The sequence below is a fragment of the Herpailurus yagouaroundi genome, unplaced genomic scaffold (assembly GCF_014898765.1).
Source record: "Herpailurus yagouaroundi ecotype Mexico unplaced genomic scaffold, PumYag 248, whole genome shotgun sequence".
Taxonomy (NCBI): Eukaryota; Metazoa; Chordata; class Mammalia; order Carnivora; family Felidae; genus Herpailurus; species Herpailurus yagouaroundi.
The window spans coordinates 4825608-4834658 of record NW_024412465.1 but is presented as its reverse complement, the minus strand read 5'-3'; the positions used below and the strand labels follow the sequence as shown (position 1 = coordinate 4834658).

Genomic DNA, 9051 nt, shown 5'->3' with positions numbered 1-9051 from the left:
TATATATATATATATATATATATATATATATATATATATATATAATCTATCTATCTATGGTAGTTGTTCAAGCCCCGCGTTGGGCTCTGTGCTGACCGCTCAAGAGCCTGGAGCCTGCTTTGGATTCTGGGTCTCCCTCTCTCTCTCTGCCCTTCCCCTGCTCATGCTCTGTCTCTCTCTCTCTCTCTCTCTCTCTGTCTCTCTGTCTCTCTAAAATAAATAAATAAATACAAACATTTAAAATATACTTGGAAAGTAATTTTTGAAAAAGCTCTGGGGCTGTGTCCAAACAGGAAACAGCAGTTCTCTGTTTCAATGCCGACTCAACACCCTGAAAAAACATCTGTGCGGGAATGGGAGAGTTCAGTAGCGCTTTGCCAACAATCCCTCATTCCTTGAGAGCATGCTGCTGCTTCCAGATGGCGAAAACACAAATCAGACCCTGAGTCCCGTCTGTATTAGACATCGCCGTTGGTTCTTCCTTCCCCCCGTCAACAAAACGCACAATGACACTAACATCATCTCCTTGCAGACTGATTTCCCGAGACAGTGCTGGGATATAAGACTGATTGAGTGGGCACCGGGCTGGCTCAGGCGGTCAAGTGTCACATTCTTGATTTTGGCTCAGGTTCATGATCTCCTATTTCATGGGTTCGAGCCCTGCTACTGAGCTCCACGCTGACACCATGGAGCCTGCTTGGAATTCTCTCTCTCTCTCTGCCCCTCCCTGATCATGTGTGCACTCTCTCAGAAGAAATACATAAACGTTTTTGAAAAAGAGTGATTTGAAAAGGTGGCATGTAGATTCCTATGACCAAGTTAGCCGGGCGGAACTTATACACTTGCGTGCGGTGAAGCCACATTTTAGCTGTTTTGTTTTTTTCTTTAATATTACAGAAAACACCCGAAAATATTATTGCCATCAACAGGGAAAGGAAGGATCTCAGTATCTATGTATTGCTCCAGTGGCAAAGCTTTTGGGACCCAGTCATTTATAGTCTTTACCATACAAAGTCAGCTTAAAATGGGGCACCTGGGTGGCTCAGTCCATTAAGCATCTGGGTCTTGATTCTGGGCTCAGGTGGTGATCTCATGGTTCATGGGTTCAAGCCCCACGTCAGTCTCTGTGCTGACAGTGTGGAGCCTGCTTGGGATTCTGTCTCTCTCACTCTCTCTGTCTTTCAGAATAAAGAAAGTTAAACAAATAAAGTTGGTTAAAATGAATCCACCAGAAACTACGTTCCAGCTGAGAAGCTAGGTTTCACATGTACAAAATACTTCACTGCACGACGCCCTGTAGGACGCCACGTCCTACTGTGTGCACTGCCAGGGGGTCGGGCTGGAGGAACCAGGGGGCTAATCACAGCCGGTGGGACCATAGGCTGAGAAAGACAGAAACGGTGCGGAGACAGGACCATCCTGCACATCGGGACACGCGAGAGAGGAGAGAAGTCACAGATAAAGTCTGTTTTCGTTTCTACAAAGCGCGGCTCATCCTACCTGGATTCAAATCAATGGTACCTGCTGTCCCCTTTCTGTCTCCCACTTGCCAAATGGTAAGGCTGTAACGGGGGGAAACTGGTTTAGCTATTAAAATCCCCTCTTCTAAGTGCGGGGGCGGGGGGTGACTGGGTGGCTCAGTCGGTTAAGCACCTGACTTGGGCTCAGGTCATGATCTCACAGTTCGTGGCATCGAGCCCCGCGTGGGGGCTCTGTGCTGACAGCTCAGAGCCTGGAACCTGCTTTGGAATCTGTGTCTCCTTCTCTCCCTGCCCTTCTCCCCGACTCGTGCTCTCTCTCTCAAGAATAAATTTTAAAACAAAATTAAAAAAAATTTAACCCCCTCTTCTGGCAAAGTCAAACTGTTTCCCCTACTGAGTTATCATGATTCTGGTTGGATTTTCAGATACTCAAATCATAAGGTCTCTCAAGATCTTACTAAGAAAATTACTCAATGGTCTACTGCCTTCGATTAGGGAACTTTCTATCTTACTGTCTTACCTTTTCATTCTCTTTTTCTGCTACAGGACTTTACAAACACAAGATTTTTTTTTTTTAAGCTTCTGCTATAAGATGCCAAGCGCATTTACAATTATTTGTTCATTGGCCATTGCGTTTCACTTAAAACATCCCGTCTGTGGCTAGCCACCAAAGCCTAAGTTATTTTTGTTGTTTTGTAGGTGGTAGAAAATAGCTTACATTTTTTGTTGAGTAAGTCCAAATAATTGTTTATTACTTAATTTGCACATGAGTACCTGCAATTTAAGGCAACTAATATTTATGTATACAAAGCATTTATGCACATGAAACGATATTTTAAAATACAAAAATATATGTCTCCACACAAATCTATATAAATATAAATCTATACGAATATAAATCTACCTGAAATGCTGCATAAAACCTCTCATAAAAAATGTTCATATTTTGGGGCGCCTGGGTGGCGCAGTCGGTTAAGCGTCCGACTTCAGCCAGGTCACGATCTCTCGGTCCGTGAGTTCGAGCCCCGCATCAGGCTCTGGGCTGATGGCTCAGAGCCTGGAGCCTGTTTCCGATTCTGTGTCTCCCTCTCTCTCTGCTCCTCCCCCGTTCATGCTCTGTCTCTCTCTGTCCCAAAAATAAATAAACGTTGAAAAAAAAAATTTAAAAAAAAAATGTTCATATTTTAAATAGCTAAAAACTACAAGGACTTTTTATTCCCCCAAGAGCACAAGTGCATCATCCAGATAACTTACAGAATGTCGGAGAAGTCCAACTGAGTTTTAAGTTATTTTTAGTAGTTTCTGAAGTCTATTGAAGTAATGTTTATATATTTATGTGTGTGTCAGACACATTTGTATCTACTCTACGGTAGGCAATTGTTATCAAGGGAAATCTGTCGATACACTGAAGTTATCCAGGATGCCTGGTTATTAAATCATATGATAGCATTCCAGTTGACGGATAAATTCATATAATCGCCCCCAAAGGATTGCATTTACAGAAAGTCGTACGCATTGACAGTTTCGTAAATGCACGTACATGTGTGAAAAAACAAAAACAAAAACAAACACGCAACGAAAGAGGCTGAAATTGTTCAGTAAGAATGTGGTACAAACCCCAGATTGATTCTTTCCACATGTTTAGAGATGCCGGCGGGCACAGAAGCCAGGGACCGAAATGTGCAGTGGACCTCGCTGGGGACGTAGCAGGCGCACGGGTGAGGGCAGGCGAGCGCGGCTGGTGGATGACCCCAGAGCAGAATCAGCACCACGGACAGGGCTGGCCACCGCGCCCGGGATGATGGCATCTTGTCCTGATTCGTTATCCCTGGACACCTGTCGTGGGACCACAGAAGGAGAGCCGTTTATTGTCAGGTAGCGCGCGCACGTGCAGCGAACGTTCTTCGAATTGTGCAAGATGGTTTGGGGCTTCCCAAGACATCACCGCATGGTGTCCTTCACTGACACAAGATATTCGGGCCAAGAGACTCGAAACTTATTTTCCTGATCTTTCCCCGCGATCTGGAACCATTATTTCGAAGGTCATCTCAATTCCTGACTTTGACGCTCCCATTTGGAAATCTGACGCTGTGACGAGCGACGGTATGGAATGGATGGAGACCAGACACACAAAAATATACGTACATGTGTGTTCATATATACAAATGTACAGATATTCGTGTATATATTTGCTTATCCATATAGAGAGAGGAGAGATATACTGGTGTTTCTATAATAGTAAAGTAACTGATGAAAGTAACTATAATATATAGTTTTATGTATATAGTAACATAATATATATTATAATATTCTTATAATAATAAAGTATCTGATTAAAGTAACTATAATATAGTTATATATAGTAATATATATATGTTTCTATAATAATAAGGTAACTGATTAAAGTAACTATAATATATACTTTTATATATATAGTAATATAATATATACCATAATATTCCTATAATAATAAAATATCTGATTAAAGTAACTATAATATATAGTTATATATACAGCAATATATATATTATGTTTCTATAATAATAAAGTAACTTATTAAAAACTATAATATATACTTCATATATATAACAATATATATTACTATAATGTTTCTATAATAATAAAGTAACTGATTAAAGTCTCCGCCTCCAATGTTCATTCCGAGCCATTATATATTGTACATATTTGACTGAAAATAAACTTCTCAACAAGGTCGTTATTAAGAGTATACCCTTCTTTGAATGACATTCCTTGAGGTGTTCCATATGTCCTCTTACAGTGTTTAAAGGGTGCGCGCTCACCGAAGCAAAATGTATTCCACTACATGTGGGTGCGTGCGCTATAGGGGAAGAAGTTGGTGAAATCCGACATCAGATAAAGAGGAAAGGAATTGACCTATAAAACATGTGCAGTCAAAGAAACACGATCAGTGAGGCCATGCGCGCAAACATGGAAATGCGCGGATATTTCAAGCAACAGTTTAGAATATGCGTGGTTATTTATTATTATTATTATTATTTTGTCCATGCTTTGCGCATCCGTTAATCATGTTATGTGTTTCTCACTTCTTGCAACGACTTTATTGAAAAATAATAATACACGTGTAAAGTGCGCAAAAGACACGCGCGTGCTCTGGGAAGGTGATAACCGCGGGCAACACGCTCTGATCCACTCGCTCAGGCTAGGAATCCGGCGCTGTTGGTCCTTTAAACAACCTCGAGATAGACACCTTCTTCGGCCCGAGCGCGTCCTCTCTTGCAGCCTTTCCAGAGGAGGGGCTCAGTCTCCTGCAGCCTCCCCCGCCGACCGCGCCCGGAACGCGCGCTGTGCCCGCGGGCCACCCGGGCCCCCGCGCGCCGACGCCTTCTGTAAAGCCTCGGCTCTGGCCGGGTCGTCCCCGGAGACCGAGAGCGCGCGCCCCAGGGAAGCCCGGACCTGGCGCCGCGCGCGGGGAGGCGCCCTGGGCCGGAGCCGCCGGAGCCGCCGGAGCCGCCGGAGCCGCCGGGGCCGCCCCGGGGAGTGGGGGGAGGGGAGGCTGGCCCCCGCCGTACCAGCTGGCCAGCTTCCAGCGCCGCTGTAAGGAAAATACGGGGTTTCCCGGAACGCGGCTCGGGTGGCCTTGCGGGGACCCGCGCAACAGGCGCCGTCCCTCCCGGGCGAAGACTTGTCCGGCTTCCGTGCAGCTCAGCCGCCAGCGGGCCGAGGGTCACCCACATTCCAGAGTTCGAGCAGGAGGCGGGGGGGGGGGGACTCTAGCGCCCTCCGGGGAGGCCCCGCGGCTCTGCTGTGCCCTCCCACGCCAGGAGGGCTCGGGTTCCCTCGGGGGTCCCACGGGCGCCTCCCTGGAGAGCAGGGATGGGTAGGCGCGAGGTGGCCCGGGAAGGGAGCGGAGAGGTTAAGGCGACGGGGATCCTCCCGCCAGATTCAGCCTGTCTGTCCTTCCCAAAAGGCCCCGCAAGCCCCTGGCCCAGTGGCCTGTGCGCCCTCGTCCTCGCCCCCACCCTTGGCCGACCCCCAACTGCCCCCGCGCAGCAGACCCCGCGCCCCCTTCCCCGCGGGCGCCCAGGCCGCCCTCGGTGCTCACCTGTCCTCCGGAAGCCGCGACACACGGGAGCGGGGCGCCCTGACTCACCGCCGGGGGTCCGCCGGGGCCATGCCCTTCCCGGGCCGGGGGCGAGGCGGCGAGGCTTCCCAGCTCGGCGCGGCGAGCCGGCGCCCTTTTATTCGCGTCGCCGAGAGGCTTCCCCGAGTCCACGCCTCGGCCCACCCCCACCCTGCCCTGCCCCACCCCGGGGAGACGGGGCGCGGGCCCGAGCCCAGGGACCCTGGCCGCGCGCGCTGCGCTCAGCCCTCCTCGCGCCTCTTCATCGCGCCTCGCCCGCTGCGGCTGCGGGAGCGGCCGGGGCCCAGCGCGCAGCGGCTTGGGGACCGAGTCCCGCCGGTCCCGGAGCCAGGCCGGGGACTGGGGGCCGGGGGCGCGCCGGAGCGCCGGGCGGGGCTGCCAAACGGCCGCCTTTCCTTCCGGGGAAGGGACAAGGCGCGCGCTTTGCACCCCTCCGCGCCGTCCGGAGTTTGCTCTGGAGGCTTCCCCCGAACCCGTGTGCGGGCGGGAGCCCCCTCCGGCAGGCCCGGCTGCAACGTGAGACCCGCAGCCACGCCCTCCCGCCTCTCCGGTGGCTCCTGGACGCCCGCCTCTCCCGACCGCCAGACTCGGCCTGCCCGGAAGGTGGGAGCGCGCTCCTCCCGCCCCCACGAGCGGCCTGCGGGGGGGGGGGGCAGGGCGGGGGCGGGGAGCCGCGGGGAGCCTCGGTGCCGGCTGCGGGAAGCTGGGGGCCACCTGGGGAGGGGGCGCGACAGCACGGCTGGAGAGCGCCGTGCGTCCAGGAGCCAGATGGGGCCGCAGGAGAAGGGCACCCAGCTTCCAGAAGGAATGTGGGCCTGAGAAAGTTAGGAAGGGATCAGGTGAGGACATTCCGCGCAGAGACCCCCCCCCTCCCCCCCCAGCCCCCGGAAGAAAGGACAGAGCTTCTGTGAAGAGAGAAAAAAACTAGGTGTCCAAAGGCCAAGATTCAGGAAAGGAACATTCCAGAGGTCCTGATAGAGCCTTTGCAAGGCCGACCATGAGACGGGGAGTCGTAGGACGCGGCCGCAAAGGAGCCCGGCGTTCCGTTGCTTCTGATGCCTGGAGTCCGGGCTGCCTCGGTTTCTCCCAAGAAACTCACGTGGGTTCCTCCGCGTCCCTTGTCCACGGTATTATCCACAAGGTAGGTCATCAGTAGACGCTGGTTCATAAGTGGCTTGATTCACTTCCTCTATAGCTTTACTTTTCAGGAGTAAGTGCAGACCTATTTGGTGGGACTCGTTCTATGAATTTATAAAAATCTTGTTCCCCACAACATCTTCTCATGTTTGTCTACTGAGCTGAACTGGAAGCTCACACCATTCTGCCCGTGTGCCTGTCTGGGGGGACCTCACAGTCACCCGGTCGCCCAGTCTGGTGGATCCTGGCTCCTCAGATTGTTGGGCCCAGTGGATGGGGCTTTATACCCACCTCTCCGGCTGCCTTGGGAGGGACGCGCATTGGCAGTCTTCTGGGCCTCCTGCCAGCCTCTTCCTGCACCAGTCCCTTGTTTTCTCAATGCCCAGTGGGTCACCCAAGCTGGGAAGGTTGCCAAGGTGCCCGGAGGTGACATTCGACCTGCCAAGCTCTTCCCAGACTGTCCCCACCCCCCTTGCAGCTGCTGTTTTGAACAAATGGTAGAGATCGTGCCTTCTTCTCTTGCCAGTGATGGGCAAACTGAATGAATGAGCGAACGAGGTTCAAATCTGCCAAGGAACGTGTAGATCGAAAAGGTCAGTCTGCAACTCACACAACAAATCCTTGCATATGGCATTACGGTTCTCAATGAGTGTGCCACGAAAGAAAGAAATCAGTGCTTTGATGTGTTCACTCCGTTTGTTTGGACGCTCGCTTGGGCTGCATTGTTTGCTTCGTCGGGCGTTGAGTCCTTGGGTTGGAACCGTGTTTTAGGCATTGTGGAATCACCACCAGTGCCCACAGAGTTCCTTGAATCCACCAGAGGTAGAAACGCGTGTCGGTTGAGTTACAGTCACGTGTGTGATCGCTGTTCTACCACGTGGAGGGTGGGGAGGAAACAGAACGCTGGCTCCTTCGAATGTGCTTGGGGCAAAGGAGGGATATTGACGTCCATATTGCCAGGGGTCCATGGGATTCGTGCTACTGACCAAACAACCTATGTCTGGATGGATGCATGGTGTACCTAGTGATTGTGCCAGCTAGTGTTTTCCTTGTCCCCATTTCAACCAGAATTTTGACAATAGCTATGCTGTGGACTGGGTGGTGTCCCCTCGGATGCCCTACGCAGAGGCCAGTCCCCTCCATGGGGTTTGTATCAGGAAGTGAGGCCTCTGGGAGGTGATGAGGTTTCCATGAGGTCCCGACGAGGAAGGGACTCATGCCCTTGTGAGTAGAGATCAGACGTCGCGATGTCTCTGTCGAGCACGGGAGGTCTCGGCAAGAAGGTAGGCATGTGTGAGCCACAGAGAGGCCTCGTTCTGGAAGCCAGAGCCACAGGCATCGTGATCTTTGATCTAATGGCTTTGCCGGCCCAGTCCCCACCTTCCAACTCCTGCCCTTGACCTAACTGTTCTTCTAAGCACACGGGGATAAGACAAGCTCATGGCTCAGAGGCTCCCTAGAGTCCTCTGCTGTGGGGAACCCACCATCAGTGTGTGTCATCTGAATTAATTGTGAGAACCTTAGGACCCGTCTTGTTAGAAGGGTACAGACGTCCCAGCGGTCGGTAACTGAGTCACACAGCGGGGCTGAAGCCACTCCCTCCTCCTGGTTTCCTGGCTGGGTGGCCTGGAATATGCTATTCGACCTTCCTAACTTCAGCTTTTCCACATGTGAAATAAGGACAGTGATGCCCCCTTGTCGGTGCTGTGCGAGGCAGTAGGGTATGTGTCCTTAATGCGGATGATCCGGTGAACCGACCGTCATTTATTTTTACTGCGTCCTTGTGTCTTTTGTGTCCCTTTCCCCCCGCCCTTCCCCCTAATCAAGGCAGGGACGGACGGGCTGTGGCTTTTGAATGGGAAAGTTTAATATTCCAAGCGGGGCCCTGCATGAGCAAAGAGTGACGTGGCTCTTTGCTTGACAGGGATTTTAAACCTCACTTCTGAGTCACGTGACTGCCCTGGCCGGCTGCTGTCAGGCTGCATCACCCCGGGAAGGACTGACCCTGAATCCTGTCCCATGACCAGGAGACAGAGAAAAGAGCCTACACAGGAAACTTCTCCTCGTGTAGCTGGGAGCGAGGAGGCTGGTTTCCTTTGTTTGTTCACACACCGCGCGCTCGGAACTCTCCTGCTCCATTGCCTGGACGAAAACGCTTCCAGATTTTCTCGGCAGCATGATTTAAAGGGGAAAAGACATCAGAGGCTCAGGGAAGATCTCCCGAGCACAGTCGAGTTAGTGTCTCTGCCCACGAGGCTGGGGAAAACTCTGCTCAGCCAGTAGGGCAGCGATGTGCAGAAAATGCATCGC

At 51.7% G+C, this 9051-nt stretch overlaps 2 protein-coding genes across 4 annotated transcripts in view; one reads left to right on the top strand and one right to left on the bottom strand.

Moving 5' to 3' along the window:
- Nucleotides 1–5676, bottom strand: part of MXRA5 (matrix remodeling associated 5) — a 31421-nt gene extending 25745 nt beyond the window's left edge. For both annotated transcript variants that reach the window (XM_040460160.1, XM_040460161.1), the window contains exons 1-2: nucleotides 5566–5676; nucleotides 3099–3317 (exon numbers count right to left, since the gene is read on the bottom strand). In XM_040460160.1, the coding sequence (XP_040316094.1) occupies nucleotides 3099–3289 (191 nt within the window). In that variant the 5' untranslated portion in view covers nucleotides 3290–3317; nucleotides 5566–5676. The remainder of the gene's footprint in view (nucleotides 1–3098; nucleotides 3318–5565) is intronic.
- Nucleotides 5324–9051, top strand: part of LOC121020215 (translation initiation factor IF-2-like) — a 13668-nt gene continuing 9940 nt past the window's right edge. The window contains exons 1-2 of one of the 2 annotated variants that reach the window (XM_040460163.1): nucleotides 5609–6745; nucleotides 7268–7451. In XM_040460163.1, the coding sequence (XP_040316097.1) occupies nucleotides 5635–6423 (789 nt within the window). In that variant the 5' untranslated portion in view covers nucleotides 5609–5634 and the 3' untranslated portion in view covers nucleotides 6424–6745; nucleotides 7268–7451. Of the gene's footprint in view, nucleotides 6746–7267; nucleotides 7452–9051 lie in introns of those variants that run through there. The other variant, XM_040460162.1, reaches the window with a different exon arrangement.